Source organism: Budorcas taxicolor, chromosome 1, assembly GCF_023091745.1.
Source record: "Budorcas taxicolor isolate Tak-1 chromosome 1, Takin1.1, whole genome shotgun sequence".
Classification (NCBI taxonomy): domain Eukaryota; kingdom Metazoa; phylum Chordata; class Mammalia; order Artiodactyla; family Bovidae; genus Budorcas; species Budorcas taxicolor.
Genome location: NC_068910.1, coordinates 136994428 through 137009858, shown reverse-complemented (window position 1 = coordinate 137009858; position 15431 = coordinate 136994428). Strand labels below are relative to the sequence as shown.

Genomic DNA, 15431 nt, shown 5'->3' with positions numbered 1-15431 from the left:
TCAAGTACCTAACAGAACAGTCCTGTTCTGTCAGAGCTGAGAGTTAGGAGAGACATGTGTGCCATTTCATCAGGGGACGACGTAGCCAGATACTTAGGGGTAAACAGATGAGAACTGATGGGGGCAGTTTTGCTCCCAGAAGCAGACGGGCCTGCCAGTACCTAGAATGAAATGATTCTCTGTTTTGAGTCCAATACAACCTTCTTCAGACATCCTCCCCCTTAGGCCCTAGAGACCCACTGTAAGCCCGCTTATTCATGTGGGGAGGGAGACTCTGAATGACACTGATCACACTCTGGATTCAGGTCCTTCAGGAAACTGATCAGAGAGCAAACAGCATAAATCACCGCGTTCTCAAAGATTACTTATTTATTATTAACTACTCTCACTCATGGTAGAAAGAAAAAAGTAAATGAAACTTATATAAAATGAAAAGCCAACATTTCTTCCCCAAGGACCTCAGCTGGATTATACAGAATGGACCACTATGGGCTTCATGTTTACAGCTCACCTACAGGAGAACTCAGAAAGCAGAAGTCAAGAAATGACAGCCTAATTTTCTTCTAAGGTATGGGGTCTCACCTGGTGCGATAAAGTCAGGACGATGATTCTTCTGAATAAAAGGTTAGAATGTTTGGAAGTCTAAGAGTGACATCCCTGCCAAGTTGCAAGGTTACATTCAGGTACCGCTGGGCTGGCTCCTCTTTGGAATGAGTCTTCCCAATCCAGACAATACTGTCCTTGAGGCTGGCCAATCACTGTTCCTTGATGGCAGATTTGATTTCTGAGCAGAGTCTGGTCACCTGGAGCTGGCTTGGATGATTAAGCGATAATGAGGTTCTGTGATGCAGTTGGGAGATGAACACTGTGAAGGCTCAAATAATGAGAGCAGGTTTCTTATGTGGCCACAGTTGGTGGTGACCTTCACACCTTCACCAGGCGCCAGGAGCATTGTGAGAATAACCACACAGCCTCCCAAGTGTGTGTGCATTGGGAGGAAGGCTAGCATTCCTTTGGATGCTTAAACTCTGGGTTGGCTGGTAAAACCCTGGCTCATGCATTTAAAGCTCACTAGGAGCTACAGCAGTACTGTTTTGTCCTGTCTCGCCTGTCGATTTAAGGTAAATTTATATTTGGTCTATGAAAGCCCAGTTCTTAAAAGGATTTCCAGCCTTTGGGGGTTGAAGGCAAGGGGCACCGTTTTGTTTTCTTCCTTCTTTTCAAACGCTTGCTTCCTAGCCCACCAGAAGAGGTCTGTGTGTGTGTTCTTCACAACATCTGGCTCCTGGAGGCAAAAGGTCCAGAGCACCAGTGGGTGCAGGGCAGGCATCCCCGGGCGGCCTCAGACAGCACCCCTGGGTGGGAGAGCCGCAGCACCTGATCACAAGGATGCCCTGCAGTGTCTCTCTAGGAGTCCAAATGCTGTCCCGGGCCTGCCCGAGAGGCGCCCACGTTCTGAGCCCGAGGGCATGGCGGGCGGGGCGGGGCCTAGGCCTCTGGGATCGGGGTGTTGCAGTTCCCGTGGTAGATCTTGACGTGGCCCTCGCACCGGAAGTAGGCATCGAAGACGTCGCTGTAGCCGTGATCCCTCCACCAGGTGCAAAGCTGCCGGTTCCAGGTGCAGTCCAGCACGTGGAAGAGCTCGGGGTGCTCCATGCCGATCATGGTGAAGAAGTCCTGGTCCCCGAGGTGACCCCGGAAGTGGTACTTGTCGGCCAGCTGCTGCACCTGCGCCGGCTCCAGCAGGCGGTCGTACAGCGGGGACTGGCGCATGGCCTCCAAGTGGAGCAGCATCACCCCGCTGTTGAAGCCTGGGAGCCCCTCGGGGGGAGGGCTCCCGACCCGCGTCTTGGGGTTATCATGGCGGAACTGCCAGAATGTGTGCCTAGGGAGGGGGAAGAGAACAGATTTAGCCTGATGCGTGTGTGAGAAACAGTCTCATTTCCCTGGGTCTTCACAAACTCCCCAGAGGGAGGATCCACTGGCGCCGCAGTTTCGCAGCCACCAGACCTGGGATAGTCTGAGGTTCAGAATCTGCCTCACACCCCCAGTAGGAGGCAGAACCCGGCCAAGTCCTCTCCGGAGTCCCAGCCTCAGTGTTCTTCCCAGAACCCTGTGAGGACACTATTGTCCCCATCCATTACATCTGTACAGACTTAGGGAGCACCAGGCACTGCACCCTAGAGACAGGTGCTCAGAGACAATACGTCAACCTCAGACTGCACAGAGAGGTCAGGGACCTACCCAAAGCCATGCAACCAGCAAGCAGCACAAGCAGGGACTCAACCCAGGCCTCCTCTGCCAGTGTCCACTTTTGAGGACAGCAACAATCTAGGTGGAACCTTCCACCCCTGTTTTTGTCTGTGATTGTGAAAATGAGAGGAGAGAACTGGGGGAGCGATTCTGAATGGTGATCAGGTATGCTGCTGCTATTGCTAAGTTGCTTCAGTGTGTTTGACTCTGTGCGATCCCATGCGATCCCATAGACGGCAGCCCACCAGGCTCCCTCGTCCCTGGGATTCTCCAGGCAAGAACACTGGAGTGGGTTGCCATTTCCTTCTCCAATGCATGAAAGTGAAAAGTGAAAGTGAAGTCGCTCAGTCGTGTCCAACTCCTAGCAACCCCATGGACTGTAGCCCACCAGGCCCCTCTGTCCATGGGATTTTTCCCAGGGAAGAATACTGGAGTGGGTAGCCATTTCCTCCTCCAGGGGATCTTCACAACTCAGGAATCAAACCCACATGTCCTGCATTGCTGGTGGATTCTTTACCCCTCAGCCACCTGGGAAGCCCAGGATAGCCAGGCAGAATTAGGGCAATTTTAGAGAGCAGCATGGCTCAATCTCAGTCTCTCTCTAGGCAGATTTAGAAATTCATTCTAGGTATACAGCTCATGGGATATTAGAACCAAGGGGCCAAATGCTTCCATCTGGAGAAGGGAAGTCAGACCCAGAAACCTCTCTGTGGGTGATGGGGTGAGAGCACTACCCACTCTGTTCTCCAGCCTCTTTAATATCAAGTTCCAGCATGGGGTGGGGACAGGAAGGACCAGAGAGCCCCAGGCTCCACACCCACAGAGATGCAGGCACAGCAGCCAGACCTGCAACCTGGAGGAAGGAGGAGACGGAAGGTCCTCAGTCATGGGCAAGAGCAGGAGTGGACCTTGCTTTATTTTACCAGCTTTGCATCTTCCCTAGAGTCTGTAGGGTGGGGAATGTATCAGGGCAAAGCCACCCTCTGGCCTCCCTTTTAGCAGCTCCCCCGACCAATCACAGGGAGGAACTGGGCGGTGAAGTGGACAGTGCAGTGGAAAGAAAACCAGAGGCCTGGCCTGGGGTGGGCCTCCCTGATCCATTTTCCAGTTCAACACAGTTCTCCAAGTCTGGGAATAGAGAAAGCTTCCTTGAGGTCTCACATATCAAAAGGGGCCGAGACGTTGCTCCTGGCTAGGGCAAAGCATTCCGTTTGGACGTTCTTACAAGGGGAGTACACAAGTTCATTGTCTGAATTTCACTGTAGTTGAACTGTGAGTGGAACAGAGCTCTGGCGCCTGCTTGGTGATAACAACCTCGGCAAAAATAAGCTTCCAAAGCAAACAGAGATGCTAGATCTTTCTAGCCACTAAAGCCTGCAGTAATAGTATCATAGCGAGGTTAGAATGCAGTTTGACAACTGTGAGTTCATTTTACCATATTTCCTCCAAATGGTTAATTTCAGGAACCCTCCAATCAGGAGAGGGTTTGGGTTTGTTTTGCTTTTCTAGCTGGAAATGTTATTACCCCGTTCTCAGTAACTGGTAGAGCAAGAAGACAAAGGATGTGGAAGATCTGAACAAAGCTATCAAGCAACTTGACCTAGTCAACATTTGTGGAACTCTCTACCCGGCAACAGCAGAACACACATTCTTTTCTCCTGCAAATGGAGCATTCACCAAAATAGACCATATGATGGATGACAAAACAAGTCTCAATACATTGAAAATGTTAAAAGTCATATAAAGAATGTTCCCTAACCAAAATGGAATTGCACTTGAAATAAAAAAAAAAAAAAACTAGAGAAAATTTCTAAATATTTGGAAATAAAGCAGCACACCTTTAAACAATCCATTGGTCAAAGAAGAAGTCGTAAGGAAAATCGAAGCATTGCAAATTGAATGGATAGTCACGTACCTTTTCATTTTCAAAAGCAGGGTGACCAGCTGTCCATGTCCTGAGAAACCCTGAGTCCTAGTCTCAGGCAAACCAGGATGTTTGGTTATCCATTGAAACGTTTGGGTTCCAAATATAAGTTACATGTCACTTTGGGTATAGAGCTTTTCTCTCCCTCTGTCTTTTTTAAGGGGAGGGTTGTTATCTTGCCAAGATGTAAGATTTACCCCCCAGAGAGGAGACACCCAGAGGACGGGAGAAGGCGGCAGTGGAGAGGCAGAGCCAGGGCTTGTGCAGCCCCTGGACACCTCATACCCCATCAAGCTCACCGGTCCCCTGTCCTTCCTGCACAGGTCTGTCCTCCACTCCCACAGGACAGGGCAGGGGAGCGTGGCTCGGGCTGGTGGTGTGAGCATGAGGGTCACCTCTGTGGCCACCATCGCCTCTGCCTCCTCAGCACCCAGCATGGCCCTGGTTCTGCTGTACCAGGACTGAGGGAAAGGTCAGGGCAGCTCAGGCTCTGTGGCCTTCAATATCACCTGGCACCAGGGGCAGGGAAACAGTCAGGACACAAAGTTGTTGCTGCCGAGAAAAAACCTGCTGCTTCTCTGGATTCACTGCTGCCAGGTCTATTTTGGGGGAGAGTGAGGAGCAGGGGCCCACGAGAGGGTTCTTGGATGTTAAGATACAGAAGGGTTTCGACTCTCGAGCAAGCTGGGAAGCAGAGGGACCAGCGGTAGCCCCGGGGCACCCTTACCAACCTCAGCAGGGAAGCTCGCCCAATTCTTCTTGTCTATACCAGAGTAACCTGGCACTGAAGCTGCTGGCTCAGGAGGGTGGGGCCAGAGGTGGAAAGATGGACAGAACGTTCTTCCAGGCAGAGACCATAACTCCAGTGGCTCTTTGGGAACATGCCACCTAGCACCGCTGCTTAATCAAGACAAAGAGGCACTTCCTAAGAAAGAGCCAGAAAGAACCGGGTCTGGGATATCAGAGCATTGTGATATGTACGAAGCAAGGGAGGGACAGGAAATTGAAAATACAAGCCACCCAGGGGGAAGCAGAAACACAGCCTGAAAATGAACCAGTGGCCCTCTAAGTAGAAAATTATTGCCCTTGTTTAAAGCATTCGCGCTACCCCAAGATGAACCCTGAAAAGCAGAGCAGCTGCTTAGGGCAATAATGGAGTTCTCTGGCCTCTACGCCAGCTGGTTCTTGTGGAGGAACTGCCCCAGCCTGGGAGTGGAGAGTGATCCAGGGACATGGAGGGATGAACACTCACAGAAAGGGTCTGATCTTGCCACAGGGACCGGCCTGACAGGGTGGGGTCCCCAGTTCCTCACCTGCCACAGTATACCAGGGCTGCAGAGCCCTCTGACAATTCTCTACCTCGCTCCTCTCCCAGGAGTACAGAGGCGTCACCGCCTTCACATTAACAAGGGGTAGCAGAGGCCCTTATTGTTGGTGCAGGGCCCCGACTTGGATCCTCTCGTCTCCAAAGCCCCTTTTCATCTGTGTCTCGGACTCTACCATGGGCTGATGTTCCGAGGAGCAGCACATGGACTGCAATCTTATTTCTCAATTTGGCCAGCACACCCCAAGGCCACAGGCGCTGGGGACCAGGCCATCAGGTGATGCAGCTGCTGCTGGTGCTTCATTGACTGGGGGTGGGGGGAACAGGAGAGCCCCCCAGACCCTTGCCTTCCTCACAGGCCCTGGGCTGACCACATATATTCACAGGCACTGCCCGTGGCACCTGCTGAGGCTTCAGGAAACCTCAATATGAATGAAGGGATGGGTTCTGAAAGCTTCCAGAAGTTTCTCAGGAAAACCACCATGCCCACACCCAGCCGTGTTACACTGCCTAATTGTTGCATTTGGGGCTGTGCGGAGGCTTGTCCCCCCGCCTTCCCCACATGGTCACCTGGAGACCCACAAGGGAGGGGATAAGGTTTCTTCCCTTTTAGAAATAATCCTAACTGTAAAATGAGCCCCGGGGCAGATGGTCCACTGAAAATAGCAAGTCCTTCCAGAAGCCAAAGAGGCTTGCTGGGAAAGCACAAATGAGGAACCTTCAAGCATGTTCTTCTAGTTAATGGGAGATGCATTTTCTAAATTTTTACATCAAGTACATCCTAATTAATAATCCTAAAAAGAAGTATTAAAAGCTAGTGGACTAACTGTAGTGAGGAAAACTCATCTTTATGGGAAGGAGCATTTGAAGTAACTTTGAGCCATCTCCTCCCTCGGATCTTTCCCCTGATAATCACTGCTGAGGTTACTCCAACAAATCTGTCAACCAGAGACCCTGGCCTAAGAACCTGAAGCTCACCTTCTCCAGAAAAAAACCCAGTTGCCATGAGTCGCCCCATTCTCCTCCTCCCACCACCCCAAATCACAGCTCCTTCTGCCTCCCTGTTTCTTCATGATTGCTGTCTCCTGGGTTGGCCCTTCTCACCTCCTAAGGCTCAGTTTCCTACTTTACCTTCCAAGAGGGGAGAAGCAAAGATGGGGACATGCATGAGGCCCAGAGAGTCTGCACAACATCCCCCCCAGAAGGTTCGAGAAGCCTGTGCTGACAGGCTGAGCTCAGGCCATAGGTTTGCAGGCCAAGAAGGCTCCACTGTAGGCTAGGGATTCACAAGGATGGCCCCACTCACAGCACATCTCACCGTGGCTCACCCACCCGCATCCCATCCCCCCTCCCACCGCCAAGCGTCCCTCGAGCTGAGGGCAAAGTCTCTAAGAACACAAGAGGCCGGCCTCCACGTGGAGAAGCTCGCCGCCTAATCAGCAAAGCCTGGGTCAGGAAACTCTATCATACCTTCCTCATGCCTCTGCTTGTGTCCCAGGTCAGTCCGCTCTTGTTTGACTTGGAAGGGGCCCTATTTTCCAGTCCTCTGAGAGGAAAGACCCGTGCTCAGGAGCAGCCCAGTGTTTCCCCCAGCCCCAGTCTGCAAGGTGACAGGGGACAGTTCTGGGGCATGCAGCACTGGCCTCAGAGCGGATCAGATCTCTTGAAGAAAATTAGAGATACCAAGGGAACATTTCATGCAACAATGGGCTCAATAAAGGACAGAAATGGTAGGGACCTAACAGAAGCAGAAGATATCAGATAATATCACAGAATATCGCAGAAGATATCACAGAACCTCTCAGCCTCGAGCTGAGGTTCTGTGGGATGGGCACTCACCCTTCATTCTCCAGGAGAACCACCCTGTGGGGTCAAACTGGAGAGGACATGGACCGCTGGCAGCTGTGGGCCCCATGAAGCTTTAAACTGCCTGTCTCCCCAGGGTGCTTCTTACTACCAGGACTCACAGGTGACCTTGTTAGGATTTCCTGCTAGCAAGGTCTGAAACAGGTAGGTCTCTAACCCTGCTGGTCAGAGAGTGTAAGAAATGTCCACAAAGTCATACAGGTTGTCAGTGGTAGGAATGACAGGGGCCCCTTATCAGCACTGATCAGTCAGCAGAGAGATGTCCTGAAGTCCGCTTTGAAGTCCACGTCTCCAAGTCCTATGTGAGACAGGCAGGAACAACAGAGAGCGCACTGAACTGAGAGGATCCAATCAGTAATCAGATATTTAACAGTTCACAGTTCAGTTCAGTTCAGTCACTCAGTCGTGTCCGACTCTCTGTGACCCCATGAATCGCAGCACGCCAGGCCTCCCCGTCCATCACCAACTCCTGGAGTTCACTCAGACTTATGTCCATTGAGTCAGTGATGCCATCCAGCCTTCTCATATTCTGTCGTCCCCTTCTCCTCCTGCCCCCAATCCCTCCCAGCATCAGAGTCTTTTCCAATGAGTCACCTCTTCGCATGAAGTGGCCAAAGTACTGGAGTTTCAGCTTCAGCATCAGTCCTTCCAATGAACACCCAGGGCTGATCTCCTTTAGAATGGACTGGTTGGATCTCCTTGCAGTCCAAGGGACTCTCAAGAGTCTTCTCCAACACCACAGTTCAGAAGCATCAATTCTTTGGTGCTCAGCCTTCTTCACAGTCCAACTCTCACATCCATACATGACCACTGGAAAAACCATAGCCTTGACTAGATGGACCTTTCTTGGAAAAGTAATAGCTCCGCTTTTTAATACTCTGTCTAGGTTGGTCATAACTTTCCTTCCAAGGAGTAAGTGTCTTTTAATTTCATGGCTGCAATCACCATCTGCAGTGATTTTGGAGCCTCAAAAAATAAACTGTGACACTGTTTCCACTGTTCCTCCATCTATTTCTCATGACGTGATGGGAGCGGATGCCATGACTTAGTTTTCTGAATGTTGAGCTTTAAGCCAGCTTTTTCACTCTCTTTTTTCACTTTCATCAAGAGGCTTTTTAGTTCCTCTTCACTTTCTGCCATAAGGGTGTTGTCATCTGCCTATCTGAGGTTATTGATATTTCTCCTGGCAATCTTGATTCCAGCTTGTGCTTCTTCCAGCCCAGCGTTTCTCATGATGTACTCTGCATAGAACTTAAATAAGGAGGGTGACAACATACAGCCTTGACATACTCCTTTTCCTATTTGGAACCAGTCTGTTGTTCCATGTCCAGTTCTAACTATTGCTTCCTGACCTGCATATAGGTTTCTCAAGAGGCAGGTCAGGTGGTCTGGTATTCCCATCTCTTTCAGAATTTTCCACAGTTTCTTGTGATCCACACAGTCAAAGGCGTTGGCATAGTCAATAAAGCAGAAATAGATGTTTTTCTGGAACTCTCTTGCTTTTTCCATGATCCAGTGGATGTTGGCAATTTGATCTCTGGTTTCTCTGCCTTTTCTAAATCCAGCTTGAACATCTGGAAGTTCATGGTTCACATATTGCTGAAGCCTGGCTTGGAGTATTTTGAGCATTACTTTATTAGCGTGTGAGATGAGTGCAATTGTGCGGTAGTTTGAGCATTCTTTGGCATTGCCTTTCTTTGGAATTGGAATGAAAACTGACTTTTCCAGTCCTGTGGCCACTGCTGAGCTTTCCAAATTTGCTGGCATATTGAGTGCAGCACTTTCACAGCATCATCTTTCAGGATTTGAAATAGCTCAACTGGAATTCCATCACCTCCACTAGCTTTGTTCGTAGTAATGCTTTCTAAAGGCCACTTGACTTCACATTCCAGGATGTCTGGCTCTAGGTGAGTGATCACACCATCATGATTATCTGGGTCGTGAAGATCTTTTTTGTACAGTTCTTCTGTGTATTCTTGCCACCTCTTCTTAATATCTTCTGCTTCTGTTAGGTCCCTACCATTTCTGTCCTTTATTGAGCCCATTGTTGCATGAAATGTTCCCTTCGTATCTCTAATTTTCTTCAAGAGATCTCTAGTCTTTCCCATTCTGTTCTTTTCCTCTATTTCTTTGCATTGATCCCTGAGGAAGGCTTTCTTATCTCTTCTTGCTATTCTTTGGAACTCTGCATTCAGATGTTTATATCTTTCCTTTTCTCCTTTGCTTTTCGCTTCTCTTCTTTTCACAGCTATTTGTAAGGCCTCCCCAGACAGCCATTTTGCTTTTTTGCATTTCTTTTCAATGGGGATGGTCTTGATCCCTGTCTCCTGTACAATGTCACGAACCTCCATCCATAGTTCATTAGTCACTCTATCTATCAGATCTAGGCCCTTAAATCTATTTCCCACTTCTACTGTATAATCATAAGGGATTTGATTTAGGTCATATCTGAATGGTCTAGTGGTTTTCCCTACTTTCTTCAATTTCAGTCTGAATTTGGCAATAAGGAGCTCATCATCTGAGCCACAGTCAGCTCCTGGTCCTGTTTTTGCTGATTGTATAGAGCTTCTCCCTCTTTGGCTGCAAAGAATATAATCAATCTGATTTCGGTGTTGACCATCTGGTGATGTCCATGTGTAGAGTCTTCTCTTGTGTTGTTGGAAGAGGGTGTTTGCTATGACCAGTGTGTTCTCTTGGCGAAACTCTATTAGTCTTTACCCTGCTTCATTCCATACTCCAAGGCCAAATTTGCCTGTTATTCCAGGTGTTTCTTGACTTCCTACTTTTGCATTCCAGTCCCCTATAATGAAAAGGACATCTTTTTTGGGTGTTAGTTCTAAAAGGTCTTGTAGGTCTTCACAGAACCATTCAACTTCAGCTTCTTCAGTGTTGCTGGTTGGGGCATAGACTTGGATTACTGTGATACTGAATGGTTTGCCTTGGAAATGAACAGAGATCATTCTGTCGTTTTTGCGATTGCATCCAAGTACTGCATTTCGGACTCTTTCATTGACCATGATGGCTACTCCATTTCTTCTAAGGGATTCCTGCCCACAGTAGTAGATATAATGGTCATCTGAGTTAAATTCACCCATTCCAGTCCATTTTAGTTTGTTGATTCCTAGAATGTCGACGTTCATTTCTGCCATCTGTTTGACCACTTCCAATTTGCCTTGATTCATGGACCTGACATTCCAGGTGCCTATGCAATATTGCTCTTTACAGCATCGGACCTTGCTTCTATCACCAGTCACATCCACAGCTGGGTATTGTTTTTGCTTTGGCTCCATCCCTTCATTCTTTCTGGAGTTATTTCTCCACTGATCTCCAGTAGCATATTGGGCACCTACCGAGTTGGGGAATTCCTCTTTCAGTATCCTATCATTTTGCCTTTTCATACTGTTCTTGGGGTTCTCAAGGCAAGAATACTGAAGTGGTTTGCCATTCCCTTCTCCAGTAGACCACATTCTGTCAGACCCCTCCACCCTCACCCACCCATCTTGGGTGGCCCCCACAGGGCATGGCTTAGTTTCATTGAGTTAGACAAGGCTGTGGTCCTAGTGTGATTAGATTGACTACTTTTCTGTGAGTATGGTTTCAGTGTGTCTGTCCTCTGATGCCCTCTTGCAACATCCAAGAGACTGTAAGATCAGATGGCTGAAATTTAAAAGAGGAGGAGGATGCTGATGAAGTTGGTGGAACAATTCAGAAAGGCAGTTCAGGGAGAGAACACCCTTAGCCCTCTGAGCGGGGGCCAGCGGGGTCTTCTCTGTGGGGAGCCAGGTCCCTCTCAGTGTGAGGACAGAGAAGGCAAGGGAGAAAAGTTGGTCTCATGAGCTCAGGAATCCACACCTGTGATGAGATGTGGGTATGACAAAGGTAAGCCATGAAGACCCCCAGATGGTAAAATGACTCAGTGGTGCCCACCGTGCTATGGAAAATGCCCTTCCCAGTGCTGACCCCAGAAGAGCCCTGGCCTCCAAGTAGTGGGGCTTGTACATCACTGCTAGGGAGCAACTCAAATCTGGTGTGAGCCCTGGAACCAACCAGGTGACTGCTGGCCTGCAGCCAGCAGGCTGGGCTGGTCATGACTCATTCAGGGGGCCTCAGCTCAGCTCCACAATTCTGCCCTTTCCCAGAAGTCTGATGAGGGAGGGGCTTTCATCAGGGTGAAGACTAAGCCAGAGAGAGTCACCTTCAGAAGTGGCTCACTGCTCCCAAGAGCCCCGCGGCACTAGGGGACATGGGAGAGAAGTGCCCAGGATGCCAGGAAAACACATGCTGGGTGTTTTCCAGGACACCAAGCAGAACCTATGGAGGCGTGTGTGGTAAGGCTGATGGGGAGGAACATGGGTGGAATTTAACCTTGTGTCTGAATTAAGCTCAATCTAGCACAGTACCCTTCACACCCTGGCATGGCTGACAGGGGCGTAAAGGCCACTGAGATCCAGGAAAATGTGTTATTTCTCAAGCCCAGAAGCAACCTGTGAGCCCTCCACTTCATCTGGGCTGACCACTGCCTGCGCCTGCCCCTGCTTGCCTTCCTGCACACTGTGGCATAGGTTTGACTTTGGCATACCCAAAGTCAAGGGTAGAACAAGTGATTGGCATATTGATACAAACATGGGGATATCCCACCTGTCAGGCACACAGCAAGGCACTGGGGTTGGGGAGGGCAGGGGGACAGCAATGGGCCAGACACAGGACCACCCCTCAGGTACCTGTCATAGCCAACAGTACTTTTCAGATGTCCCTGTGCCGAGGGCTCACCTGGGATCTGGTTAAAATGCAGATCCTCATTCAGAAGCTGTATTTCTGACAAGCTCCCAGGTGATGCTGAGGCTGAGGATTGGACTCAAAAGAAACAGGGTATTTTAAATAATTTTAAAAGAAATGAAAACCGCATGAACAGCAGTGATATTATTTTATCCTGAAAATGGCCATGAGATAGGTGGCATGGCCACTTGCAAATTTGATGCTAGTATTTGCTGAGCTTTCTCACTTTGTCAGGGTCTTGGAGGGACCACTGGGGAGATGCTTCCTGGAAGCAGGGTGCTGAAGATGCCAGGAGGGAGGGCCCAGGTCTGCCAGCTTCCTTCCCTGGGGGTCAGAAGTTAGTCTGGGGTGGAGAGGGAGGCAGGTATGTATCAGTCGTCCCCTGACATTAAAAATGTTCCAGTTCATGATGGGGTTAAGAATGCAGGTTCTGGGGCTTCACTGGTGGCTAAGTGGTAAGGATCTGCCTGCCAATGCAGGAGACGTGGGTTCGGCCCCTAGTCCTGGGGGATCCCACATGCTGCCAAGCAGCTAAGCCCATGCATAACTCCTGAGTCCTTGCTCTAGAATCCGTGCAGTCCTTGCTGTAACCACTGAAGCCCCTGAGTCAAGAGCCAGTGCCCTGCAACAAGAGAAGCCCACTGAGGAGCCGCCGCAATCAGAGGCCTGCGCGTCACAACTAAGAAGTGGCCCCTGCCCTCCACAGCTAGAGGAGAGCCCACACAGCAGTGCAGACCCAGTGCAGCCAGAAATAGATAAACAGAACTATTAAAAAACAAACAATTTCCAAAATACACAAGCAGGTCATACAACTGAATACCAGAAAAACAAACCACCCAATCAAAAAGTGGGCAACAGACCGAAACAGATATTTCTCCAAGGAAGACATAGAGATGGCTAATAAACACATGAAGAGATGTTCAACATCGCTTAGCATTAGAGAAATCAAGTCAAAACTACAATGAGATACCATCTCACACTGGTCAGAATGGCCATCTTCAAAAAGTCCACAAACAACAAGGGCTAGTGAGGGTGTGAGAAGAGACCCCTCTTGCACTGCTGGTGGGAATGCAAATTGATATAGCCACTGTGGAAGACATCATGGCTGCTGCTGCTGCTGCTGCTGCTGCTGCTGCTGCTGCTGCTAAATTGCATCAGTCGTGTCCAACTCTGCGATCCCATAGATGGCAGCCTACAAGGCTCCGCCATCCCTGGGATTCTCCAGGCAAGAACACTGGAGTGGGCTGCCATTTCCTGCTCCAACATATGAAAATGAGAAGTGAAAGTGAAGTCGCTCAGTCATGTCTGACTCAGCGACCCCATGGACTGCAGCCTACCAGGCTCCTCTGTCCACGGGATTTTCCAGGCAAGAGTACTGGAGTGGGTTGCCATTGCCTTCTCTGAAGACATTATAGAGATTCCTTAAAAAATTAGGAATAAAACTACCATATGACCCAGCAATACCACTCCAAGGCCTATATCCTGAGGAAACGAAAACTGAAAAAGACACGTGTACCCCAATGTTCATCGCAGCACTATTTACAATAGCTAGAACGTGGAAGCAACACAGATGTCCATCCACAGATGAATGGATAAAGAAGCTGTGGTACATATATACAAGGGAATACTACTCAGCCATGAAAAGGAACACATTTGAGTCAGTTCTAGTGAGGTGGACAAACCTAGAGCCTACTATCCAGAGAAGTAAGTCAGAAAGAGAAAAAAACAAATAATATATGTTAACGCATATATATGAAATCTAGAAGGATGGTACTGATGAACCTATTTGCAGGGAAGCAGTGGAGACACAGACACATAGAACAGATTTATGGACAAGGGTTGAGGGGCGGAGGAAGGAGAGGGTGAGATGAATGGAGAGAGTGGTATGCAAGCATATACACTACCATATGTAAAGTAGATAGCCAAGGGAAATTTGCTGTATGACTCGGGGAATTCCAACTGGGGCTCTGTAACAATCTAGAGGGGTGGGAAAGGGTGGGAGGTGGGAAGGGTTCAAGAGGCAGGGGACATATGTACACCTCTGGCTAATTCATGGTGATGTATGGCAGAAATCAAACCAATATTGTAAAGCAACTATCCTTCAATTAAAAATAAATAAATTTTTTTTAAAAAAGAAAAAAATGCAGGCTCTGGGGCAGACAGTCTGAATTCATATCCTGGTCCTCTGCTTACTACTACCCTGAGCAAGGTGCTAAAGCATCTGTGCTTCAGGCTCCCCCCGTGGAAACAGGTTGTGAGGATTTTATGAAATAAGGCAGGCAAAACAATACTATCAGAGATGATGAAAGCCAAGGACACGCATCATGTTCAGTGAGAAGCAGTGTAGCTTGTTTATAGCACGCACGCACTACCCCTACTCTCCCACTCCCCACCACCCCGGCCGGGTGTATGGTGAGCAGGGACCCTAAACCCGGTTCACGGGCTCTGACCCACCAGCAGGCAACCCTGGGCAAGTCACTTCCCTACCAGAGCCTCATTCCTGTGCCTGTTAAGTGGATTCATCAGGTCTGGACCCTTTTCTTCTTTGAAAGCCTACGGTTCTGAGCCAGGACTAGGATTCACCATCCATGAATCTTTGGGAATGAACTTCAAGACAATGTAATAATCACCAAACTCCAAAAATCAATCCCTCTTTAAATGCAGCAGAACCCTGTGAGTACAACAGGGATCTGTTGTTGTTTCAAAACCCATTTCTATGCACCAGCAAAGCCCCACCATTTGCTAGCGGCAGCTCCAGCAATGTGCTGTTTGTCAGGGGAGGCCATGGGATAGGGCAGCACACAGGGCAATAGCTGTATTTGTTTCTGCTGAGTCCTTATACTTTGGTCCTTTGTGGATGCCCATAAATACAGTTTTCAGGAAATAGGGATGGACTGTTCCTATCTTTTTGCCTCCCTCCTTCCCTCCCTTCCTGATGTCTCACTGGATGCTGCTGAAACCTGCCCATCTCCTCTCTCTCCGGGTGCACTGTCTGAGCAGCTGTGCAGGAGCAGGCAAGGCAAGAAAATTCCCCATCTCCCCAGGACTTTATGCCATCAGTTGTGCTGTGCTTAGTCGCTCAGTTGTGTCCAGCCCTTTGCAACCTCATGGACTGCAGCCTGCCAGGTTCCTCTGTCATGGGGATTCTCCAGGCAAGAATACTGGAGTGGGTTGCCATGCCCTCCTCCAGGGGACCTTCCTAACCCAAGGATTGAACCCAGGTCTCCCGCATTGCAGGTAGATTCTTTACTGTCTGAGCCACCAGGGAAGTCCAAGAATACTGGAGTG

The 15431-nt window shown here is 49.2% G+C and overlaps 1 protein-coding gene across 1 annotated transcript in view; it reads right to left on the bottom strand.

The window, feature by feature from the left end:
• Positions 1-577: 577 nt before the first annotated feature.
• XXYLT1 (xyloside xylosyltransferase 1) overlaps positions 578-15431 on the bottom strand; it is a 178780-nt gene continuing 163926 nt past the window's right edge. The window contains exon 4 of the mRNA XM_052642338.1: positions 578-1885. Coding sequence (XP_052498298.1) covers positions 1489-1885 — 397 coding nt within the window. The 3' untranslated portion in view covers positions 578-1488. The remainder of the gene's footprint in view (positions 1886-15431) is intronic.